This window comes from Podarcis liolepis, assembly GCF_965112155.1.
Source record: "Podarcis liolepis genome assembly, chromosome: 15".
NCBI classification, from domain to species: Eukaryota; Metazoa; Chordata; class Lepidosauria; order Squamata; family Lacertidae; genus Podarcis; species Podarcis liolepis.
In genome coordinates, this window is record NC_139566.1 from 19306320 (window position 1) to 19329929 (window position 23610).

Sequence of the window (23610 nt, forward strand, 5' to 3'; positions counted from 1 at the left end):
CTGCTCTTGATTTCAGAAACCAGTAAATAAGTGTCAATTTAGAAGCTGTCTTGCCATCGCTTTCCTCAACTGGAAGAGAAAATATGGTCTATGGATGGATGCCTCGGCTAAAGGCCCAAGCGCCTGTCTGGGGAAACAGGCAGTGGCCCCTCCTAACCCCTTCCTTTCTCCCTCCCCCTGACCTTACCGCGAGCCCAGGTGAAGCGGGCGAGGAGTCCCTCCGCTCAGGTGACACCCGCCCAGGTGAGGTGCCGCGGAGGGGCTGGGCTCAGCCCTTACCTGTTCAACCTGCGCGGCGGCAGAGAGTCCACGCCCCACTGAGTCAGGCGAAGCTGCACCTTTAACCTGCCCTGACTGGGTGGCACGGTTTCTCCCTCCTCCTCCCGCCTGCCACCCCCTTGTTCAAAGGGTCCCCCACCCATCCGCCCTCATTCCAAACAAGAGCCTCTCTTTGCACAGGTGGACCTCGCTGCTATCCGCCCCTCCCTCCCTCCTTCCCCCTACGCTCTTTCTGCTTTAAACTTGGGGTTTCTCTGCAAGAGAAAAAACCCAGCAACCTAGCCTTTCCCTCCTTCCTGGTTTGTTGGAGAAGGGCAGAGAAGGGACCCCTTTGCTCCAGCTGAAGTGGGCCCAGGAGGGCAGCAAGCCATGGGGACCTCCGAGGAAGATTATAACTTCGTCTTTAAAGGTGAGTGTCTTGTTTTCGCCTCATTCTCTCCCCCCACTTCCCAGTTCTTTTTCTTCAAAACTGTTGGCTGGGTTTTCAGGACTGCCCTGAAAGCTGTGTGTTGACCCAAGATGCCCCTTTTTTAAAAAAGCCATGGGAGGATTTATAGAATTGTACAAGTGTAACGCTGGAAGGGACCCCAACGGTCATCTAGTCCAACCCCCCTGAATTGCAGGGATCCCAGTGAAGTCCGTCCTACCGTCCAACAGCTCTCACCGTCAGAGAGTTCTTCCTGATGTTGAGTCTGAATGTGCTTTCTTTTAAATGGAATCTACCAGTTAATACACTAGGATAGCTCAGCCAGCAGAGCATGAGGCTCTTAATCTTGGGGTTGTGGGTTCGAGTCCCACACTGAGCAAAAGATTCCTCCATTGCAGCAGGGTTGGGTTAGATGACCCACGTGGTCCTTTTGAACTCTACTATTCTATGATTCGGGTCCTACCCTCTGGAGCAGCAGCAAAACACGCTTGCTCCATCTTCCATGTGACACCATTTCAGGTATTTGAAGTCCACTCTAAATTCCTAAGGTGGGGCAATGACTTGAAGGGGCTGTAGCTCTGCGATCAAGCCCTTTCTTTGCTCTCTTCTTCCAGCCTTGCCACCTGCAGCTAGGAAAGGATCAGGGGTGATGGTGAGAAACCACTGGTCCAGCTCAGTACTGCCGACACTGGCTGGCAGCAGCTCTCCGGGGTTTCAGACGGGATATTTTCAGTCCTACCTGGGGATCCCAGCAGGGATTGAACTTGGGACTTATTGCATGCAAACAGGTGCCTGCCTCTCCAGCTGAGCCACAGCCCCTCCCCCAGTCAGTGCAGACAATAGTGGACAAATAGCCTCACACCTTTGGGCTGCAGCTGAGTATCCTTTGTCCAGCACCCATATGGCTCTTGAAGAGTGCCTGTCTTAAAGAATCAAGGCTGATTAAGTCTGTCCGCGTTAGTTGATTAAATTTTGCACACATTTAAAGCTTAATAAACTGAAAGACAAAATGTGCAGTTGTGTACACACTCTACCTTTTATGCTTTTTAAAATTTAAATTCAACATCTGTAAAGTGATACTCATAATGTTACAACAGGTTGAAGGCAGCGTAAAGTTGAACATTATCATTAGAGTAAATGTTCCAAAACTTTACAAAAATTACGAATTTTTCCAGAAATCTGTTAGGCTGATTTGTATGTATTCTTTTATAATAAGTTAACTTAATCTTCTGTTACTATGATTTTTTCCAATATATTTGTGTGTACTCCCCCCCCCCATTTTTTAGCTGTCACAATTGTAGCAGCAGTTATAAGATGGAACACTATCTCTTGATGCTTTACCAAGTAGAAATATTTTAGGTTCTAACTTCTAAGGGTATATGAGATCCTAACATATCAGACAGATTATCCTGAACAGATTTGCAAAATATCTGTATTTGAAAGCAGTTCCGAAGGATGGTGCACATTACAGTATATAGCTCTAAAGCACACCATACAGTGCCTCAAAGAATTCTGGGCACTGTAGTTTGTTAAACTGTTGCTAGGAATTGTAACTTCATGAGGGATAAACTACCGTGCCCAGAATTCTTTGAGGGAAAGAATGTGCTTTGAAGGTATAGCATGTATGCAACTACCTCATTGCGTAAGAGAAGCAGGAATGCATCTTCTAAGATGGCAGTCGCTGCACACCCTAACCCTAAATAATTTAAGCATGCAAAATTGCTAGGAGGTTGGGCCACCAACTTGAGGTTTGTATTCATTTTAATGCAACTCATCAGCTGGCAAAACCTTGTGTTCCTAGTGACTATTGTTGGTAGTGATAGGATCAGTTTCCTCCCTGCAGCTTGATTATTTGCTTTTCTCTTTCCTTGTTTCCTGGTACTTCAAAGCATGTGACTCTTTGCTTTCCCCATCAACCACAGAGAGCTGAGTTAAGTTGCAAAGCCATGCACCTCTACCCCTTTCAATAGAAGCCTTGTCATAGCTCGCCTGCTCAGTGAGGCAGGAGCATCTTGCAAGAGTTCGGCCGCTTTGCAAGCTGAGCTTTGCAAGAGTTCACCTGCGGGTTGTATGCAGTGTTATTTTTCTAGAAAATTAGGTGCTGGAAGTTAGCAAGAACGTGCGTGAATGTGTGAATGTGCTGGAACTGAGTTCCTGCTGGGAAAAGAAGCCCTGAAACTAGCCTACTTTGCAAAGGTAGAATTTGCATTTGTTGCCACACCCACTTCTGCCTCTGGCCCTGCCCACCATTGGCAAGTGGTCATCATAAGGTTGACAAGAAGAGAATGTTGCCTTAAAGGCTGAATAGTATTCCTTGTCCCTGTTCTAACAGGTCCCGCTAACTACCTAGCTTCCTCGGGCCAGATGTTTTCCCCTAGTGCCTGGAGCGTTTTTGAGGGACAGCAACACACCAATTTGGTGTTCTGGGCATCCACAAGCCAGAAACCAGCCCTGATCTGATCACTGTTTGTGCTAATCTGGACTCTGAAGCACCAGAGCTCCATGCATTAGGAAAAGCAAGCAGAGTGAAGCCAACTGTCAAGTTTCTAGCTCTCTAACAACTCCCATCTAGGCAGTAAAAACAAACAGACAACAGCATAAGGGATGGTGGTTTTCTCAGAAACCAAAACAAATATTTGGCCTTCATAAACCTGCACCTCTCAGTAAAGGAGCAAACATGATCCCTGAGACGGTGGCGTTCAAATTCCAGCTTGGAGGACACAGATTCAGTGGTACTTGGCAGATAAATAACTCGCCCCCTTTTCTCCAGCCTCAGACCCCATCTCTGTCTGCAGAAGGCTCAATTCACACCATGCATTTAAAGCGTTACGATACCACTTTAAACAGTCATGGCTTCCCCTCCAAAGAAGCCAGTTTAACAGACTATCCCTCTTCCCAGGAAACTCTGAGGATCCAGGGCTTTTTTCCAGCAAGAACTCACCAGAACTCAATTCGGGCACCTCTCAGGTGGGTGCCGTTGCCATTATAAGAGAACAAGGGAGGCGTTCATAGTGACTTCTGGCACCCCTTTTTCTAGAAAAATAGCACTGGCAAGTTTCCTCACACTCACCCACCCCTCTCTGTCCTCCACCCAAGCAAATGAGTCATTATCACAGTTCAAGGACACATTCCTGCCAGAAGAAAACAGTCTAGGAGGGTGTGAAGCAAGACCAGTGAGGCGTGTGGTCTGGAGGAGAGTTCAGAGGGCCAGACGGAGAGAGTTGGGGGGCCACATTCAGGCCTGAGTTCCTGTCCCCTGCCCGTGATAGGCTCTGAAGTGGAGAGGAATCCACGTGAAAAACTACTGTATTTTTCCATGTATAAGACTATATTTTTTCCTAAAATTTTAAAGTTTAAAATAAGGGATTATCTTGTACACAGATAGCGCATAGTGCATTTTCTTAATTTTGAGTCCCCCAAAATAGGGGGCGTCTTATAGACGGAAAAATACGGTACATGCAAAAGTAGAAAAGGGACCTCTGTAGTATTGCCTTGGTTGGGGAGAGTTGATTTGGGATTCTTGCTCATAGGAGCTGTGATTTGAAGTTTCTGAAGAGCTGAAACAGACAGCAAAGTGTTAAATGGGAATCATAGAACTGTAGAGTTGGAGGGACACCGAGGGTCATCTAGTCCAACCCCCTGCGATGCAGGAATCCTGCCCATAGCTGCTTCTCAGAGGGCTCAAGCCACCAACTTCTGGTTAACAGCCAGACGCTCTGATCCATCCCATGCAACTGGCAGAAGAGTCACTGAGGCCCAGCTGTTTAGCAACACGGAAAAATAATTCCATAGTAAAGACACTGGCTGGCTTTTTTAGCCCATATTATGGCTGCCACAGTCCATGTTAGCTAGCCTGTCTGATAAGCCTGATAAATTGAGAGGCAGTGCGGCGTAGCGGTTAGAGGGTTGGATTAGGACCTGGGAGACCAGGGTTCAAATCCCCATTCAGCCTTGGGTGACCTTGCGCTCTCAGCTGAACCAACCTCATAGGGTTGTTGTAAGGATAAAATAAAATGGGAAGAAGGAGGAACTAGGTACACCACCTTGAGCTCCTTGGAAGAAAGGCGGAATATGAATGTAATGAATAAATGTAATGAATGAATGTAATGAATGAATGTAATGAATGAATGAATGTAATGAATGAATGTAATGAATAAATAAATAAATAAATAAATCGGGCCCTGATCAGGAGGATCTCAATCACTGTCATCATCCTAACAAACAAATGAACAGCACAGGGACAAGTGCAGGTAGTCCGGCAACCTTTCCATGTCCCTCTGAATGGAGGTTTCAGGCCACCAGCAGCCCACAGATCACATTCTGAGAAGCCAAACATAGTTATTCTACAATTGTCGAAGCTAGCTTTCCCCAGCCTTCAAAGGCAGCGACGCCTACCAGGTTTGGGTTTCCGGGTGGAGCTGCAGGACCCTGTACCTTGCGTGAATTATGGCCTGTTGTATTTGCCCTTCCTGTAGCGATCGGAAATGTGCCGTGTTAATTGTTGCAAGGTCTTCGGGGCGTGAAATCGCAGCTATAAATAAATGGATTCAGGAGCACTTGGCAGGGGGAGGAAGGAGCAGACACACTGGTGTTCCTGGCAGCAAGTGAATTGGGTGAGTGGCCCGTGGCCAGGAGAGCATCACATCACTACTGAAGGGCAAGGCATGGGACCCTCTCAGGCAAAGAAGGGCATCTTTGCAGAGCCCCAGTTCTTGTCCCAAGGCTGCCAGAGCCACTCCATCCCATGATGCATTGCAAAAGGCTCAGCTCTATGGTCACATTCACACCATACATCTAAACACTGTGGTACCATCTTAAACAGTCATAGAATCATAGAATCATAGAGTTGGAAGAGACCACAAGGGCCATCGAGTCCAACCCCCTGCCAAGCAGGAAACACCATCAGAGCACTCCTGACATATGGTTGTCAAGCCTCTGCTTAAAGACCTCCAAAGAAGGAGACTCCACCACACTCCTTGGCAGCAACAGTCATGGCTCCCCTCAAAGAATCATGGGAGTTGTAGTTCATTTGGGTGCTGAGAGTTGTTTGAAGACCCTCCTCCATTCATCTCACAGAACTAAAATTCCCAGAGTTCCCTGTGAAGAGGCATTGTAGCTCTGTGAGGGGAACAGGGGGTCTCCAAACTACTCTCAGCACCCTTAACAAACTACAGCTCCCGGGATTCTTTGGGGGAAGAAGCTATGGCTGTTTAAAGTGGTACAGCATAGTGCTTTGAATGTATGGTGTGGATACTGGTTGCTGGAAACCACAGGAGCGAAGAGTCCTCTTGCGATTGAATCCTTCTTGCCGTCTTCCCTCAGGCACCTGGTTAGCCACTGTGAGAATAGGATGCTGGGCTAGATCATGGACCGGCCCACACATGAGGCAAGGTGAGGCGGTCGCCTCAGACGGCAGGATCCACAGGGGAGGCAGATTGCACTGTAGATCTTTACTCCCCACTTGTTTGGGATAGATCTTCACTCACTCTTTCTTCCCTGGTGAGGGGGAGCGGTGTGCCATTTTGCGTTTTACCTCTGGTGCCAAAGTGCCTTGGGCCAGCTGTTTACGTCAAGATTTTAATCCTGTTCTGTGTCCATACTGGCTTTGAATTTATTATATATGAAATAGCTTTTCTTCTAGAAAGAAAGGTGCCGGTACTGCGTACTCTTGAGCACCACCAGAAGAAAAGCACTGGCTTCATAGATGTTTTTTTGTTGGTGATGTTTATTGCTACATCGATTCGATTGTGTGTTGTTGTTTTTAATAGGAAGCGATTCATAAAGTAAATAAATGCATTTGCAGCTAGACTTTTTAATGAATGCAATGCATTCACTCCTTCCTTCCATCTCTCTTAGTGGTCCTGATTGGAGAATCAGGAGTCGGGAAGACCAACCTGCTCTCCCGGTTCACCCGCAATGAGTTCAACCACGACAGCCGCACCACAATTGGGGTGGAGTTCTCCACTCGTACCATCCTGGTGGGAGATGCCTTGGTGAAAGCACAGATCTGGGACACGGCTGGCCTGGAGCGCTACCGGGCCATTACTTCAGCGTAAGTACAGGTGGGGCTGGTGGGGCAGAGGTTATTGGGAGGGATTCGGCTGTGGACTGGGAAGCACCCCCTTCTCCCTTAGCATCTCGCCATATCCACACAGACCTGATCCGGAGCCTTGAACAAGCCTCAGCTCTCCCCTCTGCAGTATTGGGATATTAACATTGGGTCATCTTGCAGGACCGTTGTAAAGGGAAGTGCTTTGCATGCTCATTCAGCCCCTGATCCTGTGCATGTTTAAGCTAAAGCAGGGGTTGATGTTGTTAGTTGCTTTTTACACCAAAGCATCTCCAATATTTTACAGAATAAAAATACAAATTAATTCTATTAATTCTATTAAGTGGATACACCGCGTAACTGTAAAATCAAAAACAAAACTTCAAAGCAGTTTAATCAATAATATTATCAATAAGAAAAATGAACAATACTTTAAAACCTTCAAAAAGTTAAAACAACAACAGGCTAAAAACAGGTTAAGAAACAAGAAGCCTTAAAACGGCAATGAAAGAAGAGCTAGTGCTCATCTAAAAATATATAAAAGTATCCCCAAATGATGTTCCTCTTGAGATACATATAATTTGTAAAAAAATACTTGTGAACATAACACAGGTACCACAGGAGCAAAAGTTCCTAAACACACAAGCACAGCACCGTATTAAAACACCCAAGAGGAAACCTCCTGAGATTTGTCTGCTATAATAGCAGAGTTGAGGTCCTGGTGGATGCAAGTGATTTTAGCCTCAAAATGCTTCTCAGACATGTCTCACTGGGCTATTGTAGGCTCCACCACATCCTCTGAGCCAACCCTCCAGGGGCCACAAGGCTGGAGTGAGTTTTGCCCCCCCCCTCTCTCTCTCACACACACACACCCTAAAAAGAGGAAAAGGGACTGGGAGGGAGGAGGAAAAAGCAAGCTTAAGTTACACATGACATCAGTGGCATTTTATGTGTTTTTACCATCACTGGAAGCGCTCTTCTCTCCACCTACTCCCCAGATCAGGGCTGGTGACCGTGTCCAGACCAGAAGGACAGGGCAGCTCCTGACACACCCAAAATATTATCTATATTGTTGCACCCTGCCCTGCAACCTGTTTTGATGAAGGGCAAGCACAGAAGCTTTTTAAATAAATAAATATGAATGCAGTCCAACGCCGCTGTATTAAAATGCTAAAAACCACGCAAAGGACTTGTGCCACCCTGAAGATAATAAGATCAATGTGAGCCAAGCGGTCACGGACCCAGCCCTGTGTCATCACATGCACCTGACGAAAGTGTGCTCTGGAAGAGCAACTCTTAAAAGTGATCAGCCTCTTAAGATGCCAAGGTAATACAGGATTAGTGTGTTGTAACGAAGACAATGAACATGGCTACACCCTTGGAAGTCATAATTGCTAAGCATTATTACTTATTTGAACTCTCTGCATGTTTTGTTTTCTTCTTTTTAATTAGTAGACTGCAGAGATTCTCTAATCGGGTTAGAAAGCTAAGCTCATGACTTTGCAGTGTTGAGTGAGGCCGCTCAAGTTTCTAGACCCTATGGCCTCCTCCTGTTCTGCTATGGATGTCCGCCTCCCTTTGTCAACAGCAATCTGTTGCTGCGGTAAACTGAGAATCATGCTTGGAGGACGTCCAAACTACTTCTAGGTAGCAAACAAAATCTGAGTGCAGCCAGCAGTGAACAGGAGCCTTCCTGCCTGCATGAGAGTCTGTTCTTACCTCTGTGGAGGAAGGGTAGGGTGTGCATGTCAATGCAACTCTGAAGTAAAAACATTTCAATAGGACTTGTGAACAAGGCCTTTCTGATGATTCCTGCATTGCAGGGGGTTGGACTAGATGACCCTTGTAGTCCCTTCGAGCTCTGTGAGTCTATGGGCCTCACGGTCCCTTCGAACTCTGTGATTCTGAGTTTCTATGTGGCCCTCCAGGCACCTCTGTTCGGCCCCTGGTACCCTCACCAGCCCTGCTCATCACCTTCCTCATGTTCTTGCCTGGCTGTCCAGTCCAAGGCTGGCTTAAAAAATAAGGGACCATAAAAAAAGGATGCAGGAGCTTTGAATTACCTTTCAGTGGTTAGCAGACTAGGCAAACCCACCACTCACCCTCCATCCTCCCCACTATAGGGAGGTGTTCTGTATCTCTGTTTAAAGTATAGCAATTATTTGTAAGCTTTCATCCATAGATATAAATGCCCACATACAGTTTTTATGCAAATTGTTGACTTCTTTCATCTTATTTCTTTTCCTTTTATTTTTTGGCAGTGCATAACTGGTCACCTTATGTTGGGTGCAAATTAATTAATACTGTGATTTGAAAAGTGAGATCCAAGGTGGAAGATCTGGAAGGTGGAAGATCCGCAAAGAAGAACCAACATAGGCCACCTTCACACCATTTAAAGCACTGTGATACCCCTTTAAACAGTCATGGCTTTCCCCAAAGAATTCTGGGAGCTGTAGTTTGCACAGGGCACTGTGCGTTGGTAGGAGGCCCCATCCACAGACCTACAATTCTCAAAGTGGTTCAGTAGTCGATCTCTCTTCCCAGGGAACTCTGGGAGTTGTAGTCACAACACTCAGTACCCTTAGCAAACTGCAGCTCCCAGGATTCTTTGGGGCAGAAGAAGCCACGGCCGTTTAAAGTGACACTGTACCGCTTTAAATGTATGTTGTAATCAAAGGCCTCGTTTAAGAAATAATGTTGAGACTTCCAAAGAAAAGAGAAGGAATCGTGGGACACCCATGCTTCCTTGTTGTTGTTGCTGCTGCTGCTGCTAGTTCTTCATATGCCCTTCTCTTAACCCTTGTCCTGATCTCTCAGTTATTACAGAGGCGCAGTGGGAGCCCTCTTGGTTTTTGACATCACCAAGCACCAGACGTATGATGTGGTGGAGCGCTGGCTGAAGGAGCTGTATGACCACGCAGAAGCCACCATCATTGTGATGCTGGTGGGCAACAAAACAGATCTGACCCAAGCCCGGGAGGTCCCAACGGAGGAAGCCAAGATGTATGCAGGTAGGGGGCAGCTCTGTGGCTTCACGCATCGAGCCCTGAGAAGGATTTGTGCTCCACCGCAGGGAAGGACTGTGGCTCAATGGTACAGCATCTGCCTTGCATGCAGAATGTCCCAGGTTCAACCCCCCAGTGTCTCCAGCTGGGGCGGGGAGTGTCTCCTGCCTTAAACCCTGGAGAGCTTCTGCAAATCTCTGCAGACGGTAACTGAGCTAGAAGGGCCAATGGTCTGACTCAGTGTAAGGCCCATGTACCTTCTCGTCACTTGTGTGAAGAGTTAGAAGCTTTAAGACGGAGTGCCTCTTTTAAAATAGTTCCTGCCATCTGTACTGGCACACTTTTATAATGTGTTTTATTACTAAACGAGCAATGCCACTATATAAAAATGAAATCTACAGCCTGATCAATCACAGACACTTTTAACAATTGATTAATCCACTGGATTAAATCGGCTACAAACAGTGTTATTGTTTGTACAGTGGTACCTTGGTTCTTGAACTTAATCCGTTCTGGAAGTCCGTTCAGCTTCCAAAACTTTTGCAAACCAAGGTGCGGTTTCTGGTTGGCTGATTGGCCCCGGAAACAATGCCAACAGCCAAAACGGACTTTTGGCTTCCGAAAAACGTTCACAAACTGGCACTTCCAGGTTTGAAGCGTTAGGGAGCCAATTTGTTCATCAGCTAAGCCGTTCAGGAACCAAGGTACCACTGTGTTATATTCTCTTTCTGTCCACTGTTTCAGTATTCTCTGAATGCATTTTAAAAATTATGAAATAAAAAAAGACAGAATGACTACCAATCCCAGTTTTAAATTGGTGATCTTATTTTATCTATTAATGGAGGTCTGATAGGGTCTCACTGCTTCTCTCTTCTTGCAGAAAACAATGGTCTGCTCTTTATGGAAACCTCTGCGCTGGACTCCACAAATGTTGAATTGGCTTTTGAAACTATCTTGAGAGGTAAGTCATCAGTTGGTGGTACCAGTGGCGAAGCTGCATGCTCCACTACTGGGGGCAGAGAGCAGACAGGGGCGTGGCTGGTGCTCCCGGGGGGCGTGATGCGCCGCCTGTGGGGGCGTGGCATGCGGCGTGTGTCCAGAGGGGCCCACCTCAATGGCACCTTACCGGAATAGTGGTGCCAGGGGTGGTCCACTCCCTCTGCACCCCCGTTCCTCCGCCAGCGGGTGGTACCCAAACTCACAGTGGCCTAGCCAGGGCTGAGAAGGAGGGTGGTCTTCCTTGCTGTCACTTGTTCTTTACTCCAGTAAGGGGCTGCAGCCTATGGAGAAGGGTTTGTTTTAAGCCCCCACTCCCCATTTGTGTGTGTGTATGCATGCCCAGAAACCTTTAGCCTTTTTACGCATGGAGATAAAAGGTAAATCATGCAGTCTGGAAAAACATAAAATTCAAGTTTTTCCCAGATGGTAGCTTATTGCTGCTGATAATGCACACAAGTTAGAACTATGGTGCAATGGTGGGTGGGATCGGCAAATGTTTTTTTCCTGGACATCCTCTCAATTTTTGCCCCCTTTTTATTTTTTATTTTTTTAATTTAATTGCCAAGTGTGTAAAGCTGGATTTGTACAAGCTAAATGTGTGTACATTGTGAGTTACCTGTACAAATAAAACCATCTGTCCTAAAGACACCTTCATTCCAAGGAAAGGGAGCCCCTGGGGCACTCCTGGAATCTCTCGCTGCTCGGAGATTGGAGTGGTGCGTAACCATCTTTATTTATTCCTTCTTGTCTCCTAGACATTTTCAACAAAGTGCAGAAAGAGAAGCAGAAAAGCCCCCTGGACAACACCGTTTCACTCTCTGCCGAACACACTGATGCAGCCTCCACCTCTCAAGCTGTGGAAGGGAAGCGAGCTTGTTGCTTGAACCTCTGAAGTGAGGGTCGCACATGAGGAACATCAGCCGTGTTGAAGAAGCCAACATTTGGTGGGTGGGAGAGGATTCCACACTCTGGTTGATGATTTATGGCCGAGATGTCCGTCTCACTGTAGCCTCTGTGGTCTGGGGGTTAGTTATGGAAACTTTATGGATCAGACTCGCCTACCTAAATCTAGGGAGCACAATAGCGTGTTTGGGGGTGACAAAGCATCTTGAATCAAGAATTCTGTGTTTGTGGGTCAGCACTTGTACAAAAGAACTACCCGCAACCCTGCAATGTCCCAGCCTTGTCTTCCAATAGATACGAATCTATAGTGAATGCAACAGTAGCCACAATCCTGCCAAAGTTAATCACAACTAGCCGTCCTGTGAAGTGCTTTGAATCTGGTAGGGCTTCTTCATCTAAATAAGCCTAGGACTGCAGTGCAAGTTCCATTGCAGGTTATTGTGACTAAGGCCACAATCGCACTGTACATTTGATAGCACTTTAAACTGTCACAGCTTCCCCAAAAGGATTCTGGGAGCTATAGTTTATTAAGCTTGCTGACAGTTGTTAGGAGGCCCCTATTCCCTTCACAGAGCTACAATTCCCTTCACAAGGAACTTTGGGAATTGTAACTCTGGGAGAGAAAGAGGTACATCCTAACAAATCTCAGCACCTTTAACAAACTACAGCTGCCAGAATTCTTTGGGGAGGGAAAGTCACGACTGTTTAAAGTGATGCCATTGCACTTTAAATGTATGGTGTTAACGTGTGCTAACGTTGGCTTTCTGTGAGGCTTGCCATGTGTATGCAGGAGTAAGCCCTGCTGAATTCAGTGGCTTTTACTTCATGGTAACAGGGCTTCGCTGCATGTGATATCTGCTGCTTCAAACTTTAAAAAAATTACGCTTCTATCCCCACAACCTCCCTCGAAGGAGACAAGGTCAGTGCTCATTTGTGGATGAGCTTGAGTCTCCCTCATCAAACTCCAACTCTCTGTCCCAGCCATTGCCAACATGGTGCCCTCCAGATGTTTTGGGCTATGGCCATAACTGGGAGTTGTAGTCTAAAACTCCCAGAGGACGCCAGGTTGAGAGAGGCTGCTATACAGCTCAGCCTTCCTCATACGCTGGCTGGGGCTGATGGGAATTGTAGCCCAAAACAGCCAGAGGGTGTGTGATTGACAAGGCTTGCTGCTGCTCTTGTAGGGCCAATAAATCTGCGCCAGAATTTCCACACAGTGCCCTAGGCATGGTGCCAATGTGGCTGAATGACTATGTAGGTAGGAAGAAGGGCATTTTGCAGGGCAGGAAATTCGGATATTATGAAGACTCCCCTGACACTTCCTAGTCTCCTAATACCAGAAATCCCCCAACAAAAGTGACTAACTGACAGAACTGGAAGCCAAGAGGAGGAGGTGATGGGTGATGGCTTGAAAAAGGGGTTCTACAAGTTCATGGAGGAGAACTCCATCAGTGGCTATTATCAGTGGCTAAATGGAGCCCCCATAGGCATAGCTCCTCCCAGGTTGCTGGGGGGAAGAAGCAGGAGGAAGCCCTGATGAGGGGGGTGGCTTCCAGCTCGGCTAGTGTGTCAAGGAGGCTGCAAGGATCCCTGATGGGGGTCTTTTTAGATTCTTTTGTTATATTCCAAAGTCCCTGTCAGCTCAATGTCTTTATTAGGTAAACCAAAATATCATGGAATAGTATGCAAGCTTTTTGAGTTCTCCATATCTCTTCATCTGGCTCGATGAAGAGTTCTGTGAAACTTAAAAACTTGCACATTATTTTGTGACGTTTTGGTTGGCCTAATAAGGGCACTGCCCTAGTAGGGAATTCAGATCCCCCCCCCCTATACTCTTGTTATTTTTTTTGTTACACATTCACAATGCACTTGGACTCCCTGCTTAGACTTCTTTCTGTGGCTGTGACTCCTTTTGTGTTCAGCCTTCATACCGAAACTTGAATGTCTGGATCACCAAGCTGAGATTCTTCAAAATTTACCCCATCCAAAAGACAGAGCCAGACCTTTGTGGAAATGGAAATCTGTCAGTATATTGTGTGTGTACATTTATGCATATATGTATTGTGTGTATATATAGCAAGAGACACAAATAATATATTTTGTAAATAAATTGCTATTGACTCGGCATTTTTTAATTTATTACTGTGCTTAATGTAGCAAAACAAGTAGGGGCGTGTACATTGTTTCTTTTATTTATGGAATGTTTCCCAAAGTGCTTATTTCAGAGACACCTAAGATTCCTGTTGTGCATCGTGAACAAACTACAGTTCCCAGAATTCTTTGGGGGAAGCCATGATGGTTTAAAGTGGTATCATAGCGGATTAATGTTGTGAATGCAGTCGTACTTAAACTTTGGTTGCATTTGGGGACTTGCATTTGGGGATTTGACACCGAGCATAATTCCTTTTCATAGGGGAAGGGCTCAAGGGAGGGGAGCACCCCCTTTGCATGCAGAAGGTCACAGGTTCAATCCCTGCCGGCATCTCTAGTTAGGGCTGGAATAAGACTCCATGTCTCGAACCCTGGATAGCCACTGCCAGTCACCGTCAACAGTACAGGATTAGATGGGTCAACGGTCTGGATTCTCTGTGAACAGGAAGCAGTTGCTCACAACCTCAAATCTCTTAACCGCAGATCTCTTCCTGTTAGAAATGTGCTCAGGGTTGGGCTTTGGTGAGTCTCCAACTGATTTCTGTGATTGGAATGGAGTACGGGGGAGGAGAGATGGTCTCTCTAGTGGGTCTAAATCATTTAGAATCAGAACTGTAGAGTTGGAAGGGATCCCAAGGGCCATTAGTCTCAACCCGCTGCAATGCAGGAATCTCAACTAGAGTCACTGACTGACAGCCATCCAACCTTTGCTTAAAAACCTCCAAAGAAAGAGTCCGCATCCTCCCAAGGAGCACCCCGTGCTAACATGCACAGCAGCATACAGCAACATATCCTATGCACACAGCAACATCTCTGCTCTACAATGATATGGCATGGTTTTTTATTTATACACCCCCCCAAAGTGTGAGCCACATTAATACATGTGAATATGAAATAAATACACAATAAAGGTACCATGCATACAATAAATAAATAATATAAAATGAGTATGTTGTATCCAAGCATGAACAGGAATGCATAACCTACCGCACAGGGTTGTTGTGAGGATAAAATGGGGAGGAGGAGAGCTACATATGTCATTTGAGCTCCTTGCTTAATGCAACTTGGGCTGTTCATGGTAGAGCGAGATTTGAACCACGGCTTTCCTAATTCCTCCCCCACATCTCTTCATCTTGTCACACTTACTTAGTAAGCACCTTGCAGGCAGAGATCTGTTGTTTTCTGATCTGGTATAGCCAAGTGATTTAAAATAACAGCGTTAAGGAAGTTTCTCCTTCAAATGCAGCTTCAGCCATGACATAGGGGGCATCCTTGCCTCGTCCCCTTCTATATCTTACATTTTTCCTGTAATGGCATTGTTTACAATCAGGTTTGCAGATTGATCTGTATAAATTGCCTTAATCCCTTTTATGAATATGACTCCTAATTCCATTTTCTTCTAATAACTTAATCATAAATGACCAAAAACAAAAATAAATTCAATAGGGACTAATCTTAGGTTTTGCAGGACTAATCTTAGGTTCGGCAGGAAGAACCAGCTTCACCAATATAACATGAGGGATACCTGGTTTGCTAGTAGTACATGGGAAAAGGATCTAGGGGTCTTAGTGGACCACAAGCTTAACATGAGTCAACCTGAGAGTGATGCAGCAGCAAAAAATGCTAATGCTATTTTAGGCTTCAACAACAGAAAAGTGTCCAGATCAATGGAAGACAATAACACAATGAAATTCAAAACAGTAACAATTTATTGCACATTTATTCAAAATCCATTAAAAACTATTTAGTTTAAGTAATGCAAGAAAATCGACCAGCTTGAGCCAGTGACACCAGAGAGAGCCATTTTCAAATACAGTGGTACCTTGTGTTGCGTAACCTTCAGGTTACGGAATCTTCAGGTTACGGCTGCGGCAAACCCAGAAGTGTATACTTCCAGGTTTCACCGCACACATGCACAGAAGCACTCTATCACGCTGCGCGTGTGCGCAGAAGTGGCACCTCTAGTTATGGATTTTTCAGGGTGCGCATGGCACCCCAAAACAAATTAAATCCGTAACCAGAGGTACCACTGTAACTCAAGGGCTGTCACATGGAAAATGCAGCAAGCTTTTTTCTCCTGCTGTGGATGGTAGGACTCAAACCAGTGGCTTCAGAAACAACAAAGGAGATTCCGACTAAACATTGTTCAACAGAGGAATGGACTCCCCTGGAAGGTGATGGACTCTCCTTCCTTGCAGGTTTTAAAGCAGATATTAGATGACCATCTGTCATGGATCCATCCTTCCTTCCTTCCGTCCTTCTTCCCTTCCTTCCTTCCTTCCTTCCTTGTTCTGCCCAATCTCAGTCCATATTTCATGGCTGGTTAAATCATCTATCCCCCTCCTGATTCTCGGCGCCTCTTCTTCTGCCAGTCTTTGGCCAATTGGGATGTCCAAATAGAGCCAGCAGGGAGGAAAATCATAACTCTTCAATGATGTCATCATCTGGATGGTATATGTTATGTATTGGATTTAACACAAGCTGCGTTCTAACCAATCACATAAGTGCTAGTAGGCGAACGTTCTAATGGCAAGTAAGCGCATGGACTTTCAACTGTCAATTGTCAACGGTCAGTTCATGCTCAGCTTTATTATTCTGTTGTCCAGTCAGTTTGGTTCTTGTTTTCCTATGAGTGAGCTGTTGCCACTGACAAATGTTGAATAAACGTAGTTGAGGAACTTATACTGCCTTGGGCTTCTGACTTTTTCCAAACACTGGTGACAAGGATGGGGTTGATGAACGCCTGCCTCCTCGCAGTAAGTGCGACCTCACCACCACGCTGTACTTACCAAATAGTCCCGGAAACGAGACCGCGCCTGCCGCATCTTCGCAACCACCCACAATCGCACAAGCAACTGCTCCAGGTCCAAGGATGGCCAACAGTCATAGTCGGCCGCCACAGGACTTCAATATGAGCCATCCTGCAGAATGGCCGCAGTGGCTCTGCCGAATAAGGAGATATGTCTGACTACAAGGCTTCACTTAGGGAGGCAGGCAAGGTGGATGTGCTACTGATGGTGCTGGGAAGTTCCGCCATCACTCTACTGGAAGGTTTGATGGCACCCAGGGACATAGAGGCATGCACTTTCGATGAGCTGACATAGGCTATGACAAGATAGGAAAGGCCTGCCAGGCACGGAGCAGGTCCTGCAGGACTCCCAGCAGGAAGACCTGGGAGGTGTGTCTTGGGCAAACAAGGAACAAGGAAATTCGCTGTCCCCAAGGTGTGGGGCTTACCTTCTTTCAGATTTTTCCAGAAACAAGCCAGCTCTGGACAAATTACTGTGTTCTGCAGAGGAAATAAAAATCTGGGTCAGATGACACTACGAACCCCACCCTGGATGGGTGCAAAAGAGCACAGAAGCAGCCCCACGCCAGGAAGGATGGGTCTCCCTATGGCCTGGGCCCAATCCCTTGTCCCCAGAGGACCTCCCTGCGCCCCGCAGCCTCCTGGGCAGAGGTGGAAGGGCAGCACCAGGAAAGGGGGCAGAAATACCCTCAGGCCTCATCCTGGCACCCAGGGACACACACCACATCTTCTGCATTAAAAGTCGCTGGGGGATGTGCTCTTGGGGGGATGGAAGCAACCAAAGAAATGAATACAGGAAGGCAAGATACTTTCTCTGAGGTGGGGGAATCTTCGTGAAGCAGCTAGCAGCAGAGAAATGCTGTTGGCCGCTAGTTTCCTTTCCGCCTCACTTCCCCAAAGGGTGTAAAATCGGAGTTCCTGCGGGAGGAAAGAGCGTCTCAGACTCAGGGGCCAGTCTGGGCCAAAGCGGCCCTCGGCCGCCCCCATCACAGAGTCCTTGGCACTCCCAAACCATGAGGGTTGCCACTTTTGGTCTTGGGCCAAATTGGGGGCCAAACGGGACAGGGGACTCTGCAGTGGCGTAGCGTAGGTTGTCAGCACCCGGGGCAAGGCAAGTAATTTGCACCCCCTAACCCGTGGATTTGTGCCCCCTAACCCTAACCCCCAGATGTTGCGCCGGGTGCGGCCAGGGTCCCCTGCACCCCCCACGCTACGCCACTGGGACTCTGTGCCCCAGAAATGAAACAGTCTGTTGGGTAAGGGATGGGGGGCAACCCTAAACCCACTCCTGATGCTATCAGGACACTTACAGTGAGCAGCTGGAGGAGGGTGCCAGCATTGGGGGCCTCCAGAAGGAGACCCCCCAGTAGGTTCAGGAAGTGCCTCTTCCATTCCTGCGAGAAAAGTGAGAAGAGAGGTTGTGTGCTGGGTTAAATCTTGCAAGGGTGTGAGAAGAAGACAGAGATGTGCAAAGGGAAGTCAAAGCAGAGGACATACCTCTTTGTCCTCCTCCTTTTCTGCGCCCCCAAGAACAGCCTCCATTGTCCTATGCAGGATAGCACTGACCATATCGCAGCTGAAATGGGGTCTCATGCAGGATAGCACTGACCATATCGCAGCTGAAATGGGGTCTCATGAAGGTGGAGAAAGGAGAGGGGTTAGACGCTGCCTCCTCCCTTACCCCCTTCTGCCTGCTCTTGCCTCCCCAAAGCCCCTCTCTGCCCCTCCCTCCCCATGGGGTCCCTCACGCCACCCCTCACTCACCATAATGGCTTTGGCCGTCTCCTGCTTGGAGCACTTCAGGGTTCGGAGCCCCCTGAGCCAAGCTGCCTGGCAGTTCTGGATGACCTCCAGGAGGTATAGCTGATCTTCCTCCAGCAGCTGAAATGCAAAAGTCAGGCTGTCAGTTCCTTGAGGGCTCCTCTGCATCCGAGAATGCAGAGTGGGGGGCAAAGAGCCCAGGCAGTGTGGTCAGGGCCACATTTAGATGAAGAGAGGCACTAGGCTACTCCACTTGTGAGGCCCCAGCCAACCCCCCACCCTCACAACTAGAAGAAAAAATTCAGAGTGAACTGTACAAACTTGCACAAGAACTCAATAAAGTTCTGATTTCTGAAGGGTTTTGCTGACCTTGTGAAAATGACCTAGAGCATAGGTCCAAAAATGCAGCATAAACACAAATTCCAGTTCTTCCATTTTCTGCAAAAGATTGTTAGCCTGGTTTCCCCTTCCCATTAACATCAGAGTACAAATGACTGAGGGTATCAGTGATAGCACTATAACTTTTCAAAACAGCTTTTGTGGCTTTTGAATGTGCTGTGTGTCCCACAAATATCTGTCTGACAAATATTTAGGCACATTAGACTGTGGCGGCAAAAATGATTTTAAGAACTGCCCATCTCTTTGTGGAGGATGAAAAAAAGGAATAAAATTCGTTGATAATGTCAAAACAGTTCACTGCATCAAGGCAGCAATCCACAGCTGAACGACCCACCAGATTTATAGTAACCTGCCGGGTCTTGTTGCTTCAATGAGTGGTTGACGCATGAAAGCAGTGACTGGTCTTAACTTCATTATCATAGCATTTTTGAGACTCTGTCTCTTGTGCTTGCTAGCACCACTTTCAAATCTTTTACTCGTGCTTAGATTAGAATCTAAAAACAAAAATAAAAATTACTCTTCAACTGGATAAACTTGGGCTTCTGTCACTTTTCAGAAGCTGCCACCACTTGCTGACTTCCCTATGTTTTTCTTGAGGGGCAGAGAGACCCCTCCGGCTGACTCCTGGGGTTTTCGAGATGAAAACCCCTAACTTTGGGTTTCTCCTGGAGGGTTGGCACCTGCACATTTTGGGGCTTTTCCCCTCTCAGGACCCTTCTTAAGGCACTGGTAGGGGCAGAGCAGGGAGACTCTGTGGTCACAGCACTAGACTGGGCTTTTAAACATAGAACAAATATTTTCTTGACTATCTGCAAGTAGCAGGATTTTAAACACAAAAGGCCCTTTAAATTAAACATAGAAAAGGAAAACACCACCGGGCACAAATAAAATAGGACAAAACGCAGTTCCTCCAACCCTATACTTATTTTCCCTCAGGATGAGGTCCAGTTACCAACCTGCAGCCTAGCCTCCTGCCTTCTACAGGTAGTTCTGGATCCCTCTGAGGATCCCTTCCCACTGCTGGCTTCCCTGATCCCCAAGGCCTCTCTCTGCCTGTGGGCAATCTGCAGTGCATGCTGCAGGTACCAACAGGGCTCTGTGAAGTGTGAAAGATAGAGCTTGCTTGCCTGGTCTATCTGCCTCAGCTGGCCCCCCACTCATACTCTCCCACTGATTAAAGTGCAGCACGTACCACTACTGACCTGACCCTTGAGCTGGGGAAGGTTGTTGACTCTGGGCCTACGGGCTCTGGATTCTGAGATGGAAAATTCTGGGAGGCGAGGACATTCAACAGCCCAGCTCGTCGGGGTGCAAGTCCCTGCGGGTCTCTGCGGTTAGCAGAAGAAGGAAGTTCCAGCCAAATACAGGAGCAAAACAGGGGTCAATAGACCACAATCTTTATTGTTGTGCAACAGGTCCCCACACAGAGTAAGAACCCCGAACATGGGTTACAAGCTCTTTGAAAACCTTCCCTCCCTACCAGAATACATGTCCAGAACCATCATTGAGACATCACTGATACATCTCATCATGTCACCAGGAAGGAGGGGAGTCGTGAGGTTACCCAAGTTCATCAACTTGCCCCGTGTCATGAATGAGCCAGCCGCCAGGGAAGGTTTGCAGGCAGCTCCCAGTGAAGGAAGTAGCCAGGAAGCAAGAGAGTTAACTGCCAGACAAGATGAGCATAGCCCAGTGCCAACTCCCCCACCCTTAGGACTGGCAGTTGATAAGAGAAGGACGTAGGCCTGTTCTGGATGCTGAAGGCCTGGCCAGGACAAAGAAGGCCTGGTCTGGATGCTGAAGGCCTGGCCAGGACAAAGAAGGCCTGGTCTGGATGCTGAAGGCCTGGCCAGGACAAAGAAGGCCTGGTCTGGATGCTGACGGCCTGGCCAGGACAAAAAAGGCCTGGCCAGGACGAAGAAGGCCTGGCCTGGACACCGAAAGCCTGGTCAGGACGAAGAAGGCCTGGTCTGGATGCTGAAGGCCTGGTCAGGACGTAGAAGGCCTGGTCAGGACGAAGAAGGCCTGGTCAGGACGAAGAAGGCCTGGCCAGGATGAAGAAGGCCTGGTCTGGATGCTGAAGGCCTGGCCATAAGGAAGAAGGCCTGGTCAGGACGAAGAAGGCCTGGTCAGGACGAAGAAGGCCTGGTCAGAACGAAGAAGGCCTGGCCAGGATGAAGAAGGCCTGGTCTGGATGCTGAAGGCCTGGCCAAGACGAAGAAGGCCTGGTCAGGACGAAGAAGGCCTGGCCAGGATGAAGAAGGCCTGGTCTGGATGCTGAAGGCCTGGCCATAAGGAAGAAGGCCTGGTCAGGACGAAGAAGGCCTGGCCAGGACGAAGAAGGTCTGGTCTGGATGCTGAAAGCCTGGTGTGGGAAGTTGTCCGTGGATAAAAACTGACAAAGGACTTCAATATAAGGGTAACCCTTTTATTAGCGCGTTTGCAAAGGCGGACCCCTCGTACCCGTGGATACGAAGAGCCCCGATCGGGCATAAGCACAGCAGTTTTATCCCTAGCTGCCGCCCCTCTTTTGGAGGCTTGGCTTACAATCTATCTACCAGAATTCAGCACATTCCTAATACATTGTTCAATCTACTCTATTCATTTTTACTCCCTTCTCAGTGTGGGCATCACCCTTTGGCTCTCCCTTTCTGGCGTACGCGACTGTGTTATCTTGTATACATGTCTAGCTCTCAAGGCTGAGTTTGAGGCACGTCCTTTCTGTATGCTTTCATTGTTTCCCAATCTCACAATCCCCCCTCTCTTTTGTACCTTGCCTCAAACTCATATAATAACTCCCATATTCATTCCTCCACATACAAAACAATTTTTCACAGTTAGCTCTTTGGCGATAGTCTCAGCTAGACTCAAAAACATGTTATGAGCTCTTGGGGGAGGAGGTAATTTATTTAATTGTTGTCAAAGCTCTCAAATACTGAGATTGGTTGTTTGCTGACCTTAGTAGTATGTACTTTTATGATTAGGTGCCCATAAGGATCCTTCCCATTTCCATCTATCTCCAAACCAAGGTGAATATATTTAGGTCTAGTGGAAGGGAGTTCCTTAGCCCACAGACATACAGGATTGCATTGTCCTGACCCACAGGCCGTCGAAGCCGCTCCCCTGGTGATATTTATCCCCTTCGGACCCCTATATAGGGGTATCTCTTCCACCCCATTGGTATACCAATAATTCCATCTTAGTGGCCCCTACATTGGAACCGGCAGCCTGCTGGAACAGGTACTTATCCTCTTGGAGATAAGCTCTCTCCCAGCTTAATGACCCACAAGTGACTCCGGCTTGGTCGTTAGACCCTTGTCCCTTTGAAATAGCAATGCATGCATCAAAACAAACATGTATCTTCTCCGTGCCCCTGGTGGAGTTGTGAGCTATATATCCCTGCCTATTTTGTGCTAGGGAAAACATATGTGCCCTTTCACTTGCCTTCTTTGCCGTTCCCCCTTTATTTCCATATACATATATGCTAGAGGTAATAGGTCCCACCGCTAGGGGCTCATAACATTCCGTTTCATTCTTTTGGGTCTTACATCTAAGATATTGGGTCTGATTGTGGACACAGGGGTCTAATTCTACTACACACTCGGGGGCAACATTATAATACATTAAAGTTCGTGTAACTACTGTCCCAGTTTTAGTAACTCGGATACATTGGCTGCAGCTCTCATCTTGAATTTCGGTGGCCAGGATACTCCCTAGCATAATCAGGAGGCTGAACCCTGCTATCATTGCCTCCATCTTAATTGGTTTACTGCTTGCACTACCGTGGGAGTCCAGCTCAGACTGCAATTGACCTCTCCCTCAAGGGTGATGGCACAATATTGTATAATTATGTCTTCTATAAAAATTATGTCACACAACTCAGTGCAATGCACACATAACACACAACATTCGCAATGAGCGCAGCAACAGCATTCATAAAAACATTTGCAAGTACAGAATAGACACATCGAGGTCAGCGTTTGGATTCTTTCTGGTTAAGCGTCACCTTCAGCGGATTATCGGGGTCAACAGTTACCCTCCAGTCCTGCGGGGCTTTCTTGACCCTGTGATAGTAAGTCCACCCGTGCTCTCTGGTCCTTACTGCACTCGGTGGTCAGCAATACCTGGAACGGACCTTCCCAAGCAGGGTGCAATTTCTCCGCCTTCCACACTTTTATGATGTTCCAGTAAGGGAGGACGCTGGGCCAAAACGCCACGTCCTGTAAGGTGATCTTTGAACACCAGCAAATATTTCTGCTCCCCCTCTCTGGTAGCTCTGTGAAGTCCACCTGTTAAGAGAAGAGATAACAAAGACGGCAGCGATTGCACAGAACAAATTGATATATTAACTCAAAGGGGTCAGCATGGCAAAAAACTTCGCAAGGGGTTAACAGTTCTGTTCCTTGGGTTAAGTTTGCTAGCCGAGATTTTTAAAAGTCTTCCTGTGCTCTAAGTTTCAGAACTCTAAGCCATGTTGCAAATTTCAGTTCATTTGCCAGTGTCTGTAGAAAGAACAATGCGCTCCTTGCTTCTGGCAAAGTTTCAAATTCCTCAAAGTATCAATTCCTATGCCGCAGCTCCTTTCAGAGTAAAATTGCACATTAAAAAGAAAAACTTGACAAAGTTCACAGAAAGCATTCACTTGCTTTTTAAGAAAGTCACTTTTCCAGGTTAATACTTTGGGGCAGGGGGATGGGTAACTTTTGGCCTTCTGGGTTTATGTGGCTAAACTGTAAATCCAGAAAGTGTGAGGTTCAGGGTAGCTGGCTGAATGCAGCAGTGTCCTTCTTGGAATAGGAGCCAAGAGATAACGCTCTGAAGCTACCTC

General features: G+C 47.2%; 2 protein-coding genes and 1 long non-coding RNA gene across 10 annotated transcripts in view; 2 read left to right on the forward strand and 1 right to left on the reverse strand.

The window, feature by feature from the left end:
- RAB25 (RAB25, member RAS oncogene family) lies at positions 1-13784 on the forward strand. The gene is made up of 5 exons (XM_083476853.1): positions 1-688; positions 6563-6758; positions 9573-9766; positions 10641-10721; positions 11515-13784. Exons 1-5 carry the CDS (start codon positions 649-651, stop codon positions 11649-11651), a joined length of 648 nt encoding a protein of 215 aa, XP_083332979.1. The 5' UTR covers positions 1-648; the 3' UTR covers positions 11652-13784.
- Positions 6783-23610, reverse strand: part of LOC310694088 (uncharacterized protein) — a 25043-nt gene continuing 8215 nt past the window's right edge. For 2 of the 8 annotated variants that reach the window (XM_083476855.1, XM_083476854.1), the window contains 5 exons: positions 19975-20110; positions 18387-18503; positions 18120-18210; positions 17933-18016; positions 15500-17540 (listed from right to left, as the gene is read on the reverse strand). In XM_083476855.1, coding sequence (XP_083332981.1) covers positions 17995-18016; positions 18120-18210; positions 18387-18503; positions 19975-20110 — 366 coding nt within the window. In that variant the 3' untranslated portion in view covers positions 15500-17540; positions 17933-17994. The other 6 variants (XR_014519526.1, XR_014519528.1, XR_014519529.1 and 3 more) reach the window with 6 other exon arrangements.
- Positions 23164-23610, forward strand: part of LOC310695062 — a 2152-nt gene continuing 1705 nt past the window's right edge. The window contains exon 1 of the long non-coding RNA XR_014519905.1: positions 23164-23561. This is a non-coding gene — a long non-coding RNA (uncharacterized lncRNA). The remainder of the gene's footprint in view (positions 23562-23610) is intronic.